At 42.9% G+C, this 15,247-nt stretch overlaps 1 protein-coding gene across 1 annotated transcript; it reads left to right on the top strand.

The window, feature by feature from the left end:
* Positions 1-105: 105 nt before the first annotated feature.
* On the top strand, positions 106-12,964 carry DECR1 (2,4-dienoyl-CoA reductase 1). The gene is made up of 10 exons (XM_035126016.2): positions 106-624; positions 2,645-2,832; positions 4,396-4,453; positions 4,587-4,673; positions 6,213-6,360; positions 6,634-6,733; positions 9,497-9,569; positions 10,969-11,115; positions 12,268-12,330; positions 12,759-12,964. The coding sequence occupies exons 1-10, from the start codon at positions 349-351 to the stop codon at positions 12,816-12,818; spliced, it is 1,200 nt and encodes a 399-aa protein (XP_034981907.1). The 5' UTR covers positions 106-348; the 3' UTR covers positions 12,819-12,964.
* The last annotated feature ends 2,283 nt before the right edge of the window (positions 12,965-15,247 follow it).

Raw genomic sequence — 15,247 nt, 5'->3', positions numbered from 1 at the left:
TGAGCGCATGCGTGACCTTTTCTTTTCTTTTTGAAAGCAAGTTTAGTAAGAGGCTAGTTCATGCATTCCCAAACTGCGGCCCTCCAGATGTTTTAGCCTACAACTCCCATGATTCCTAGCTAACAGGACCAGTGGTCAGGGAAGATGGGAATTGTAGTCCAAAACATCTGGAGGGCCGAAGTTTGGGGATGCCTGGGCTAGTTCTTAAGAGAGCAGAAGTAGGAAAATAGTTGAGACGCGGCCACTTCTGCGCCTGCTTGCTTGAAAAGGTTGGATTGCTGACTCGGGGATTGGAGGGGAAGCAGCTCTAGATCATTTCAAGCTCATTGATAAACCTGCGAGCAATAAATGGATCGGCGCAGTGGCCGTTCAATTTTTCCAAGCGAGGTGGGGCGTGGCTTCTCTGCCGAAGGGGCGTGGCCGAAGCGTGCGCGTTCCGTCGAGCCCAGCCCTTCAGCTGCTCCTTCCAACTCTGACGTCTTTGAGAGGGCGGGGCCTAGCGGAACGCCCTCTTCGGACAGGACTCAGAAGGGTGGGGGGAAGATGGCGTTGGCGGCGGTGCTGCGTGTGTCGTGCGGAGTGCGGGCCAGGCTAGTCCCGCGGCTGCTTCCTTCACCTGTGCGGGTAAGGTGCTCTGTGCTCCGCCTGGATATGCATACGCTGGAACTTTGCCGCACTTCCCGACGGAAATAAGTGGTGTAAATTTGCGAAACACCTGCCTTTAAGCTATACAGTATGTGATTTGTTTATGCATCTGACTGATGGAGTAGCAAATCTTCCCCGTACATAGAAAGACCACTCCTCTCCCTGGCTCTGCTAGTTTTCTGCTTGCAAGGCGCTGTCTGTGTGTGTGTGTGTGCAGGGGTGCCAACTTCAATAAAATAGGGGGGGCAGGTAAACCCCACTCCGCATAATTGATCACATGACATTACACACATTGTTGTTGTTGTTGTCGTTTAGTCGTTTAGTCGTGTCCGACTCTTCGTGACCCCATGGACCATAGCACGACCCTATTTAAATTGGAATTACCCTCACATTTCTGCCCCTAGGAATTGATTCCTCTGTGTGTGTATCTATATATCCGTATCTTAATTATTTAACTAAAGGTAAAATGTAAAATAATAATAATGGTGGGACAGCATAAAACAGGACAGCCTTTAAAGGTGCTGAAAAATACATTCATTCACAGGATCATGCCAAAATTAATCCACTTATCAGCAGATGTACTAGCAACAGAGAACTGTAATGCCACCACTGCCATTCTGCCGTGTTTAGGAGGCAGGGTATCAGCTGCTCAGATTTTCATCCCAAAATTCCGCAGTAGCAAAAGCTCTTTATGCAGGCAAAAGCAGCTTTTTGTAACCCACCCGTTGTGGGTAAATAAGAGGTTGCTTAACTGGCATTTGCTCAGTACTTTTCCAGAGTCCGGAGCTCATTGTAATGGTCTCCATTGGTTTCAGTGGGAATTGTATCTATACTGAAGTCCACATGCTTTGAACAGTTTACTGAGCTCAGTTAAGAGACTCATTGGCCAACCCAGAGCTATTTGCCTGTGCTCTAAATGGAGATAAGATCAAGCTGCATGAATGTGAACTTTGAACCCGGTGTTTGAGAATGACAAGTTTTCTTTAAAAAGTTGTTTTCTTAAACTGTTATCAAATGTGAGATGGCATGAATGTCCAGCATTCACTCAAATGGGCTGGGTAAGATTTTTTTTGTATGGTTAAGAGAGAAGCTCACTAGCCGGCCTTAGGCAAGCAACTCTCAGGTCAATTCTCCCCCCACAGTATGGGGAAATTGCCAGTAGGGCTAGTGCTGTTGTGCTCAGGTTCTGCTTGTGAGCTTCCCATGGGCCGATTGCCCACTGTGAGAACAGATGGGCCTTAGGCCTGATGCAGAAGGGTCTTTTATAAATAAATCAGATTTACTTTCCAGGGTTGATATAATGTAGTTGTGGATAATCTCTGCAGCACAGCACTAATTAACACCCCCCCCAGGCTTCCTTACTTCAAACTTATCCCATGGGTAGGGTGACATGGAGGAGATTAAGGATCTGGTCTGCTAGCCAGAGCCAATTCTTCACTCATGCTGTAAAGTTTACAATTAGATAATGCACATAATGGACCCAGGTGGCGCTGTGGGTTAAACCACTGAGCCTAGGGCTTGCTGATCAGAAGGTCAGCGGTTCGAATCCCTGTGACGGGGTGAGCTCCCGTTGCTTGGTCCCAGCTCCTGCCAACCTAGCAGTTCGAAAGCACATCAAAATGCAAGTAGATAAACAGCGGGAAGGTAAACAGCGTTTCCATGTGCTGCTCTGGTTTGCCAGAAGTGGCTTTCTCATGCTGGCCACATGACCTGGAAGCTATACGCCGGCTCCCTCGGCCAATAATGCGAGATGAGCGCGCAACCCCAGAGTCGGTCACGACTGGACCTAATGGTCAGGGGTCCCTTTACCTTTAAGGCACATAAAGTTTTCAACTTGTAAGTGCTATACACAGTTGTTAAGTATTGCTATTGGTATTCACAGCAATGGTTTTTTTTTTTTTAAAAAAGATATAACTATACCCACAGCTTTATAGTTGAGAATCATCTAGGTTTTATTAACCTGTATAACATAGTAAATTATCTCCTTTCCCCTTTTCAGCTTTTAAGCCATGGAACAAAAGTGATGTATCAAGCTGATTGTGCCTTTGCACCTCTTCAGAAAGTGATGCTGCCATCGGATACTTTTCATGGCAAAGTGGCCTTTATCACAGGAGGTGGCACTGGCCTTGGAAAAGGGATGACGGCTGCTCTTTCTGCTTTGGGAGCAGAGTGTGTTATAGCAAGCCGGTAAGAGCATCTTTTGCATTTTACATGATGTAGTCTTTTAAAATTGAGAGTACAGCTCTCCGTATGGAGTTCTCCGCACACTTACTTGGCAGTAAGACCCGCTGATCACAGGGAGGAAGCAAACACATTTAGGGTAGACATGTTAGTCCTACTCAGAGTAGACCTGTTGAAACTAATGTCTCTAAGGTAACTTAGGCCCATTCATTTTAACTTCGTGGGATGCAACCCTAGGATTGCGCAATGGATTCTTCTGATTTTTTTAAAGCCATTAGGCTATATTTGAGAAATCCAAGTTCACTGAGCACTGTGTTGTGAATGGACACTGAGGGACCATTCAGACAACCACACCAAGACTCAGTAGTGGATTTTTGTTCTGGGGGGCCCTTTGGGGGGGTTTGTTTACCTAAATAAGTATGACTGTGTCCAAAAACATGACTGACCTAAATTCATAAGAATGAGTTAGCTCCACTTTGCTCCCTTGTTTTCATATTCACTCCCATGTCAACGCCTCCTCCCCTCTCTTTTTGTGCCACAACGCCCCACCCCCACCCCCAATGGTGACCTGCATCATCTTCTGTTGCTCAAAACTGAAAATTTTCCCTCCCCCAAAAAACATCAAAGGACCTTTGACCTGAACCCCTAAAAAACGGGGCATTTCCCCTCCCCCCAAAAAGCTCAACAACTTTTACCTGAACCCCCCAAAACGGTGGTAGATCACTGCCAGATTATAATTTTGAAAGTAGATCGCAGTCTCTCAGGAGTTGGCCACCCCTGCCTTAGGCAATACGAATCCTCCAATAAGGGCTGTGCAATGACATCCTTACATTTTTATGTGTATAGGAAAATATCATTAAACCATACTTTTTGTTTCTGTTTAATGATATAATATTGAGAGAGGCAAAACACTCATCTTCATCCAAGGATTTTGAAGGAACAAAAAGGAATAAAAATTCTTTTTAAAAAATTGTAAAATCGCCATAGATGTTAAATGCTCCTGGGATATAGTGGAATGTATGTAGGCAAATAACAAAACAAAGACAGATCAAATCATAATCATGTCGAAAACCCAGAAAGTACAAAATGAAAATTGAAGTAAGCTTGAATCTGTACGATATTTTATTGAATCTGTACGATATTTGAATCTGTACGATATTTTATTTCATACATTACAGCTTGAATCTGTACGATATGTTCCTGTTATTATTATATTGAGTTGAGTATTATTAATTTACGTTATCGGTTATATCAGGTGTTTTGATTTGAATGTGTAGAATATCATTCCACTACAGCAACTTCAGTCTGAAATATAAACTTACTAGGTTGCGTCCAATGCTAGTCCTACTCAGAGTAAACCCACTGAAATTAATGAACATTAATAACTTAGATCCATTAATCTCAGCCAGTTTGCTGTGAATAGGACTAGCATTGGACAAAGCTCTTCATTGTCAGTCTGCCACATCACACATGGAATCACCGCTAAGCTTTTACCAAAATGCTAAGAAAGACACCCCAGAGGTTTATGGCTGTAATGGAAACTCAACCGTAATGTGTAATTATTTATAGGAGACTTGATGTATTGAAACAAACCGCAGAAGAAATTTCTTCTAAAACGGGAAATAAGGTATTGTTAAATAACAAATGTTATTAATGGTACATTCAGTCATGGGATTTTATGTATGTAAGAATATATTTAATTCTTTCTTTTTCTTTTCTGCTGCTGGTAGTGGATATATTGATAATAGTTTATTACACAGGTCCACGCAGTTCAGTGCGATGTGAGAGATCCAGCATCTGTTAGCAATGCAATTTCTCAGTCAATTGACGTGGCTGGACATCCCAGTGTGAGTATCCTAATTCAAAACTTTAATTAATCATTACTGGAAAAATCCAACCCAGTGTGCATTTTTTTAAAAAACCTAAATGTAAGCGAGCTAATGAATTGAAAAGGATTCTGAAGGATTTTAATATTTTCAAAAGTAATGTTCACTTGAATCTACCCATAGAACAAAATCCATGGGAATAGGTCACAGCAGTATTTTAAGAAAGCTGTGTACTTTAACTGCCTGGTGTCGACATGACCTTGATGTAACTGGGATGGGCACTAGTGTGCACACATGAACCTCCAGCCTCTCCCACATCCCAGTGAGGACTGAGCATGCTCAGTGGCCACACAGTGCTCACTGACAGTTGTGAAGGCAAATAGATTGGACTACCCTGGAAGAAGGTGTGGCTGGTTGCCTGGAGCTCCACATGAGAGCGCTCACCGCTTCAACATTTTGCTGCAGCTCCAACTTGCATCACAAAGCTGTCAGAATTGGCTTGTTAAAAGTTTTGAAAGCAGTGGATAGGAGATATATTTTTCTTTAATGGAGGGTTCCACTGCTCTCATATACTTCTTACTGGCCAAAGGGCAGTAAGATAAAGTCACCATCTATTTGTTCATGTCTTGTGAGTTAAACTCAAGAGGACAACTGTGGTTGACTGGCATTGCTTGGTTGGTTGGAACACATACTGGAATTGATGCAAAAGCTTTTAAAACCAAAATGGTCACTTGTTTTTTTCTCTGCACTGCTGATCTTTTGCTTTTGCAAAAGGTGCTGGTAGGTTATTCTGACTCAGAGTGTGTGTACAGTGGTACCTCGACTTACGAACGACTCAACAACCGAATTTTTCGACTTACGAATGGGGCAAATGGCCACACGCTTATGAATTTCTCAACATCCGAACGGAAACCGCGGTGGTTTTAGATAGGGTTTTTTCGACTTACGAATTTTTAGATGGGGTTGCTTCAACTTACGAATTTTTCCGTTTCCAATGCATTCCTACGGGAAATCGCGTTTCCAGTGGCGCTTTTCGACTTACGAATTTTTCGACCTACGAAGGTGCCTTCGGAACGGATTAAATTAAGTGAGTCAGGGCACCACTGTACCTTTAAGCCAAACCATGGCTCAGCATACATGAACCAAGATATGGTTTCCTAGACTGAAATTGTCACCTGAAGCACTGCGCCCCCCACTCCTGCTGCTGCCTCCCTAGCTGATGTTAAGCCACAATTTGGATTAGCTTTACATCTGAACCCAGGCTCGTCGTTTGTCTTGCTCCAGACAAACCGCGAGCCTTGGTTCAGTTCTAGCATAGAGGCAAACCATGCCTTAGCCTCAAGCAGTGGGGTGGCAGCAGGACCAGGGAATGAGCAGTATGGCTTTGATCTTCCCTCCAGGAACCTGCACTCTTGTCATTTGTGCTAAATCATGTGTGAACTGGGCCCCTCTCTTTTTTATGTAAAAATTCTCCTGGAATTTCTGAAACCACCACCAAGTATCTTAAACGTGCAGAAGACCTATTTCGGCAAATATTTAAGCTTTCTTTCTCCCTTTCAGGTTATAATAAACAATGCAGCTGGAAATTTTGTATCTCCTTCTGAACGCCTTTCTCCAAATGCGTGGAGGACAATCACAGATATTGTTCTTAACGGTACTGCCTATATAACTCTGGGAATTGGAAAAGAACTGATTAAAGCACGAAAAGGTAAATTGAGATTGATAGAGCTTGTCCTTTTCTTACTGAATACCATTTTGGACAAAAAATAGATTATGGGGGTGGGGTGTGTGTGGAGCCTTCTTAGAACCCTGAAAACCTCAAGCTTTATTTTCTTAAAATTATAGAATTGTAGAGTCCAACCTCCACTGCCTCTCTGTCTCTCCTTCATTGATTTGACCTGTTTTAGGAAATTGATAATCTGGAAAGGAGAGCAATACATATAATTATTTTTTTTTTAAAAAAAAATATTGCATCTTCCAGGAGCAGCCTTTCTAGCCATCACCACAATTTATGCAGAAAGTGGGTCTGGGTTTGTGTCGCCAAGCGCTTCTGCCAAAGCCGGCGTTGAAGGCCTGTGCAAGTAAGTAATCTATACACACACACACACACACACACACACACACACACACACACACAAAACTCTCTTAAGGCTGAAATAGACCAACCCAAAAGTGACAGAATTGGATTGAGAAGCGGCTGTTTGCTATTCTGGTGTATTCAACAAATTCATATTTCATTGGGTTTTTATTTTATTTTAACAAATCATATACCGTTTAACCACAGTAACCTCAAAATGTTTTACAAGGCATACAATACAAAAAAGGGAGGCTAACAGTGGTTAGAACTATAAAATCAGGCTTCAGTTAAAATGCCTGCTGGAGTAAACAAATTATTCAGTAGGTGCCGGAAGTTCAAATCCGGATGGCTTCATATAGATGTAATAATAATAATAATAATAATAATAATAATAATAATAATAATAATAATAATTTATTTATTATTATTTATACCCCGCCCATCTGGCTGGGTTTCCCCAGCTACTCTGGGTGGCTTCCAACAGACATTAAAATACAATATTCTATTAAACATTAAAAGCTTCCCTAAACAGGGCTGCCTTCAGATGTCTCCTAAAAGTCTGGTAGTTGTTTTTCTCTTTGACATCTGGTGGGGGGGGCGTCCCACAGGCCGAGAAGGCCCTCTGCCTAGTTCCCTGTGGCTTGGCTTCTCGTAGCGAGGGAACCGCCAGAAGGCCCTCGGCGCTGGACCTCAGTGTCCAGGCAGAACGATGGGGGTGGAGACGCTCCTTCAGGTATACTGGACCAAGGCCGTTTAGGGCTTTAAAGGTCAGCACCAACACTTTGAATTGTGCTCAGAAACGTACTGGGAGCCAATGTAGGTCTTTCAAGACCGGTGTTATGTGGTGTCGGCGGCCGCTCCCAGTCACCAGTCTAGCCGTTGCATTCTAGATTAATTGCAGTTTCTGGGTCACCTTCAAAGGTAGCCCCACGTAAAGCGCATTGCAGTAGTCCAAACGGTAGATAACCAGAACATGCACCACTCTGTCAAGACAGTCTGCTGGCAGGTAGGGTCTCAGCCTACGTACCAGATGGAGCTGGTAAACAGCTGCCCTAGACACAGAATTGACCTGCGCCTCCATGGACAGCTGTGAGTGCAAAATGACTCCCAGGCTGCGCACCTGGTCCTTCAGGGGCACAGTTAGCCCATTCAGGACCAGGGAGTCCTCTACACCTGCCGGCCTCCTATCCCCCAAGAACAGTACTTCCGTCTTGTCAGGATTCAATTTCAATCTGTTAGCCACCATCCATCCTCCAACCGCCTCCAGACACTCACAGCATTGTGGACAAGATTGTACCCTGCTGTAGACCATAGTACAAGGACCGTGGTGCTGAAACAGTCTCCCAATGTTGCTTTCTGGACATGACCCCGTATGTAGGGTAGGATAAAATATTAACCCCAATACCCATTCTGCCTAGGCAGTCCAAGAGGATACTATGGTCAGAGGTATCAAAAGCAGCCAAATGACCAGAGTCACATTCCCCAATGTCGAATGCATTCCCCAAACTGCTTGAATCAGGGGCGGACTTTGGCCTTTCAGTTCCCTGTGCAAGAACAAAATTTGGTTCCCCCTGCTGAGTAAGACTAATTATTGGAGAGTTGGCAGGAATCCCAATTGGGCTATTCTCGAATATAGCTTCTTTGAACCTCTTCTAGGGTGGACTAAATTAGGCTCCAATTTTATGAAATATCTTATTATCCTGGAGACTATTAAAGCACCTATAAAAATTTGGATAAATATAATATAAATAAAAAAGTGACTACATAGATTTATGAGCACTGTTCCTCAGTATGTATTTATCCTTGTAAGAGATGGGTCTATGAAAACACTTCTACTACCCATTACTGTGCTGAAGAAGTAATTACGAAACTGCACTATATCCAGAAACACTGTACATCATGACAGTTTATTAACCACTTCAGCATCGTTGGAACACTATACTCATCTTTCCACTTGGTTTTCGATGATTGACTTTTTGCCATATTTCCTTGATTTATGACCAGCAGAGACTTTCAGAGACTCAATTGAATCCTAATTTATTGTTTAGGTTTTGAAGAGAATCTTTCAAGAGTTGTTTACATTGTTCATACATGTTTAGTTTTTGTTCTGTTGATATTACAGTGGTACCTCGCAAGACGAACGCCCTGCAAGAAGAATTTTTCGCAAAACGAATGCGTCTTGCGATCTGATGGTAACTCGCAAGACAAATTCATTTTGTGAAAAATTCGTCTTGCGAATCGGCAAAAAAAGAAATTTCAATGCATTCGCAATGCGATTCGCAAGTCGAATTGATTCGTGGAACGAATTGAATTCGTCTTGCGAGGCACCACTGTATAAAGAGTTGATATTGCATGGTTGCATATGGTCACGTGTTGCTCTGTTTTTGAACTATGATTAAAACAGATCCACGTGATTCATAACCTACAGGAATTCCTGCATTATCCTCAGTGGACGTAGCCCACAAACAGGGTAGAGTTACAGCACAGAAGAACAACCTTTGCCCTAGGGGAAACCTCATTTCATGTTACCTCAGCACCCCCTGAAGCTGCTTCATTTGTCTATCCCATCAGAGTTCCTTCTTTCCTATTCACTTTCTCCTTATTTTCCCCGATTTTTGGGAAAGTGTTTTCTCTATGTGTGTAGTTCTTCTCCATTGGGACTTATGAACAGAAAACCTAGTGCGTAAGCCAAGATGTATTTTTTCTTTCTTTCTTCTAATCCTCTTTATATGCCGAATACTTACAAAGTCTCTTAATGAATTTCTAGGTCTCTTGCAGCGGAATGGGGTAAATATGGCATGAGATTCAATGTGATTCAACCAGGCCCAATAAAGACTAAGGTACACGACCATGTTTGTAGTCATTAAATAATTGGCCTAGACATCAGATTGACTTTAGTGACTGGTTCTCTGAGCCTAAATTCAGTTCTACTTGAGACAGATCTCATAGCTGCCTTGAGCACCATTTTGTGAAAAGGAGAGATGCAAATAAATACTGGTTTAAATAGAACTTGGAAGCACATAGAATCATTATCCATCTTCATTCTCTCTTTAAAACAACAACTTTGTAAAATTATATACCACTCTTCATCAAAGGCCACAGGACAGTTTACAACGTAGCATAATAAATAGAACATAATAGGTATAAAAAAAGGCAAAGGACCCCCAGACGGTTAAGTCCAGTCAAAGGCGACTGGGGTTGCGGCGCTCATCTCACTTTAAGGTCGAGGGAGCCGGTGTTTGTCCGCAGACAGCTTTCTGGGTCATGTGGCCAGCATGACTAAACAAGCTTCTGGCTCAACAGAACTCTGTGACAGAAACCAGAGCGCACGAAAACGCTGTTTACCTTCCCACCGCAGTGGTACCTATTTATCTACTTGCCCTGCGTGCTTTTGAACTGCTAACTTCTCAAGAGTTGGTGCAAAGCAATGGGAGCTCACCCTGTCACGGGGATTGAAACCGCCAACCTTTTGAACAGAAAGCCCAAGAGACACAGTGGTTTAGACCACAGCGGCACCCACGTCCCTAAATAGAATATAATAAATATATGTCAATACGTAAAATAACATACCTATTACAAAAATGAAAATTATCCTATAGATGCAATTTATAATAATAAATATTTATTAACATAGATAATCTAATGGCATAAATTATTATCTACTTACCCCAGTTATTATCTAACTTACACGTTATACATATCTAACATAGGTTTTTTGTGTTGTTGTTTTCTGGCTCATTAAGGAGAAACCACAGCCTAGGGCTTGCCAATCAGAAGGTCGGCAGTTCGAATCCCCAGCTCCTGCCAACCTAGCAGTTCGAAAGCACCTCAAAGTGCAAGTAGATAAATAGGTACCGCTCCAAGCGGGAAGGTAAATGGCGTTTCCGTGCACTGCTCTGGTTCGCCAGAAGCGGCTTAGTCATGCTGGCCACATGACCCAGAAGCTGTACACCGGCTCCCTTGGCCAATAATGCGAGATGAGTGCCGCAACCCCAGAGTCAGTTACAACTGGACCTAATGGTACCTTTACCTTTACCTTAAGGAGTATTTTTCTGAGTGATATGGTTGCCTCGGCGAAATGTATGACATTTAGTAGATACAAGTCTTATTAGAGTTGCCCACATTATTTCTCCACTTGATCTGCACTACATGGTCATTTTACCTTTACGCTTTTACCCTTGATTGTTGGCCTCTAGCAGAGTTCCGAAAGCAATAGTTTTTCTTGATAATTTTCTTTAGGGAGCTTTCAGCCGTTTGGACCCAACAGGTGTGTTTGAGAAAGAAATGATCCAAAGAATTCCTTGTGGACGCCTGGGAACAATAGAAGAGATTGCCAATCTTGCCACCTACCTCTGTAGTGATTATGCAAGTTGGATTAACGGAGCAGTAAGTTATCATTCTAGTTGCTAGGGGTCCCCAAAACTCATTGCTACTGATGCTAGAATATTGTGATCCAGAAGCCATTTCCACCTTGTCCCATTAGAGGGGGCTAAATGCTTTCTTTGGGGCTAGACAAGTTCCATGCAAATTCACCACGCAAAGTACTCCTTTGACTTCTTTAAAATTATTTGTGGCTTTAGTTGATGGGGAAAGCAGTTTGTGCATATTCTAGCATAACTAGTTCTGTTGAATAATGCTTTCCATTATGTTTTTACTAAGTAGAGAGCATTAATGTCTTAAAAGTACCATATTTTTCGCTCCATAAGATGCACTTTTTTCCTCCTAAAAAGAGGAAATGTCTGTGTGTCTTATGGAGCGAATGCGTGGTCCCTGGAGCCGAATTGCCCAGGGGCGAAAGGCAGATCGTGCTTTTTTTTTTTAGAAAGAGCTAAAGGCTAACAAGAGGGAAAGAAAGTGTTGAAAGGACCCAAACAGCAGCTGATTGCAATAGATTAGGGAGGGAGATAAGGGAGCTAGCTCCCTTCCCAGCCCGGCCCAGGCCCCTTGCCCAGGCCTCAATTGTTGTCTGCAGAGAGAGGCTGCTTGTTTCCTCAGCGACATGTGTCTGGAAACTGTAGAAATGGGTCCCTTTCCTTTCCTAGAGAAGCTGCAGAACTGTGAGTTGAACCCCATAAAAACAGGATTTTTCCCCTTTGCAAGGTAAGCTCAACAGCTTTGAGCTGATCCTCAAAAATGGAGCTTTCCCCCTTTGCAAAAAAGATGCACAACTGTTAGCTGACTCCCCCCCCCCAAAAAAACGGGGCTTTTCCCATTTGCAAAAAAAGCTGCACAACTTTGAGCTGACCCTCAAAAAAATGGAGCTTTCCCACCTTGCAAAAGAAGCTTCCTCAAATATTTAATGGGGAGCAAAGGCACCTAGGCCTCTTGGAGTTGGCTGCTATGCCTAGGACAACTCAAGAAAGCAAAATATTTCTTTTCTTGTTTTCCTACTCTAAAAACTAGGTGCATCCTATGGAGCGAAAAATACGGTACTTTATTTGGCCATACTAAGTTTCCTTAGCATATTGGTTCAGCTTAAACCAGTTCAAATTATTGTTGGAGTGGCTTAATGGGGGGAAATGTCCATTCATCTTGCAGGTCATTAGAATGGATGGTGGTGAATACGTCTCTATGGCAGGAGAGTTTAATACCCTAAGCAAGGTAATAACTTACAAGTCGGATCGGCAATAAAATGTTGCAGCATGCTCTGTGCCTTTTTGTCACCAATGTCTGCCTTCCAATGTCACCAAACAATGCTCAGTTTTCATTGGGAAGTTTTTTCAGGGTATTTGTGTCTTCACTATCTCTCTCCCCCCCCCTTTAACAAAGTTTGTAAGTTCCCCACCCCCACCCTTCTGATACCTCCCTCTTGTGCATGGATCATGTTGTTTTGACAACATAAGCACTGGCACTCACACCTGAACATTAAAAATGCAGAAAATAATATGTTTAGGGTTCAATCCTGCCAAAAGTAAGCTTTTAATCACATTCATTTAAATGGGGAAATAGGTTTGATTGTGCCCATTATGTCAAAGATGGAAAAACCTGAAGTTAGTATCTCATCTAAAATGTTTTATTTTCTATGATAGGTTACCAGTGAAGAATGGAATAAGATGGAAGAAATGATAAGGAAAACAAAAGGCTCATAACTTTCTTTCAAACTATATTTTTATTTAGAAATTCAAGCACTATAAATTCCACTAATGGTAGTAATAATTGACTGACTTTTATATGTTTTCAAGGCCGAACAATTTTAATTTACATACAGCACAATATTAAATGCTTTTAAAATAAGCATCAATAACGTGTGGTTTCATTTGGGGGGGGGCTGGTTTGGTATGTGATATTAAAAAAAACAACCTTCATTTAGCATGCCAGTTTAGAATGAGGCCTCCTATCTTGCCTGAGTTTTGATTTTAGAGTTTGAAGTCAAGTAATTGTGTCAAGCATGACTGGGGGGAAACTCACACGAGAGCTGGAACAGCTATACCAATAGAACAAGTATGTGGAACCTTTTCTAGTTGGCAGGCCAGATCCTTAATCTTTCCACAAAATTTGACAGATGGGCAGGAGCCAAACGCAGCCCTCCAGACCTCTGTATCTGCCCTTCAGAAGTCTTCCTGGGTCAGACCCCTCGCCTGTCCTGCTTTTGCACTCTTCTCGAATCGTGGAATTGGAACGGACCCTGAGGGTCATCCAGTCGAGCCCCCCCTGCAATGCAGGAATCCCAGTACATGTTCTCCCATCCAAAATGAAACCATATTGGACCCTGCTTAGCTTCGCAAATGTGCCTAGCAGCTTTATTGCAGAATGTATGTTTGAACTGTGGCAATGCCTCTTGCTTTCCTAGAGCAGGCACAGGCAAACTCTGCCCTCCCGATGTTTTGAGACTTCAGTTCCCATCATCCCTGAGCACTGGTCCTGTTAGCTAGAGATGATGGGAGTTGTAGTCCTAAAACATTTGGAGAGCCGAGTTTGCCTATGCCTGGTATAGAGGGATGTATGTAAAAACTAGCCTACTGCACTAAGGTAAATTTTACATGCATTGCTGCTCCTGTTTTGTCCCTGGCTCTGCCTACCCACAGGTATGTATCTTCCACAGGGAATATGCACCTTCAGCTGAAACAGGTTTCCCTCTTCTGCCCTAGAGATTGATAGGGATTGTGCTTCTTTGGGACTGGCTGTATTCATATGAAACGTCTTTTATTTAGAGTTGAGGCCATTGGTCATTCTAGACCCAGGATTGTCCACTCTGACTATAGCAGTAGCTTCCCATAATCTCAAGTTTTCCCCAGTTCTGTTTTTCTTAAGGCAGTCTTTTGAACCAGAGGTGCTAAGGCAGGCATCCCCAAACTGCGGCCCTCCAGATGTTTTGGCCTACAACTCCCATGATCCCTAGCTAACAGGACCAGTGGTCGGGGAAGATGGGAATTGTAGTCCAAAACATCTGGAGGGCCGAAGTTTGGGGATGCCTGGGCTAAGGATTTGTTCTTGGTCTTCTGAGTCAAAAGTGGCCACTAGGTGGAACCACAAGACAGGAAGGGAAACCTCCAGAAGCACATATCAGGTTATGAAAACTCATAAAGGTCTTACACAACCTGTGCGACTTTCAGCCTCCCTAACTATGCAAGTTGAATTGCTGTAGGGAAATGAGCCTGGTAAAAGGTAGGTGGCATCTTGAACTGGCACCAGCATAATTCCATGGTACTGAAATGTGTAGAATATTTGAAATGAGCGGCCAATGTGTGCTTTAACGGCTATGCAGGAAGGGGCAAACTTTTGATATAGTTGAGAGCTACCGAGAGCCAAGAGCCAAGATAAATGGAATGAAATTGACTGGAGGCAATTGACACACAGGTTATATGGGGCTTGCAACTACCCACCACATCAGTGTGGGTAAGTGAAACCATATTTTCCTGGATTGCACAAAAGGAAAACTGCATTTGATGTTTCAAATGAGGAGGGGATGTTACCACTTGGCTATCTTGAGTTCTTGTGGAATTTCTACTTTTTTGTATTTATGTAAGTTGGACTCACTACTAAACGTAGTGTGACTCGCATCCTTATCGTTTAACTCGTAGCCATAAAATGCAGTAAAAGAAAATGGTAAATGATCTGCCTTGGCCTGATTTAGTGATTCACAGCATTGGCTGTTCCATTCGATGCCGGTGGGATTTGCAGCCACGCAGCAGCTGGGAAAATTGGGGCACTTATATTTAGGTGCTTAATTATGGATTGCTGAGCAACATGTTGCTCATCTAGAACTGATCGCTCTGATCGGCATGAATATTGATGCCAGTTGTGATTGCTAAATGTTAGGTGGTAATATATAATTTTTTAATGGCACAGGTGATGAAAATGGAAGTGAGATTTTGCTTCACCCAATGACATCCCCATATGCAGCTTTTCAGTCTTCTTGTTGATGTTTCGTGTAATTTATCAGCCAGCAGGAAAACTTGCACCATAGACATATGATGGACGTTTGCTGGAAGCATTTAAGCAGCAGTGGGGGACCTGTGGCTCTCCAGATGTTGTTGGTCTACTCCAGGGGTAGGCAACCTAAGGCTCGGGGGCTGGA

This window comes from Zootoca vivipara, chromosome 8, assembly GCF_963506605.1.
Source record: "Zootoca vivipara chromosome 8, rZooViv1.1, whole genome shotgun sequence".
In the NCBI taxonomy this organism is placed as follows: Eukaryota; Metazoa; Chordata; class Lepidosauria; order Squamata; family Lacertidae; genus Zootoca; species Zootoca vivipara.
This window is presented reverse-complemented; position numbering and strand designations above follow the sequence as displayed.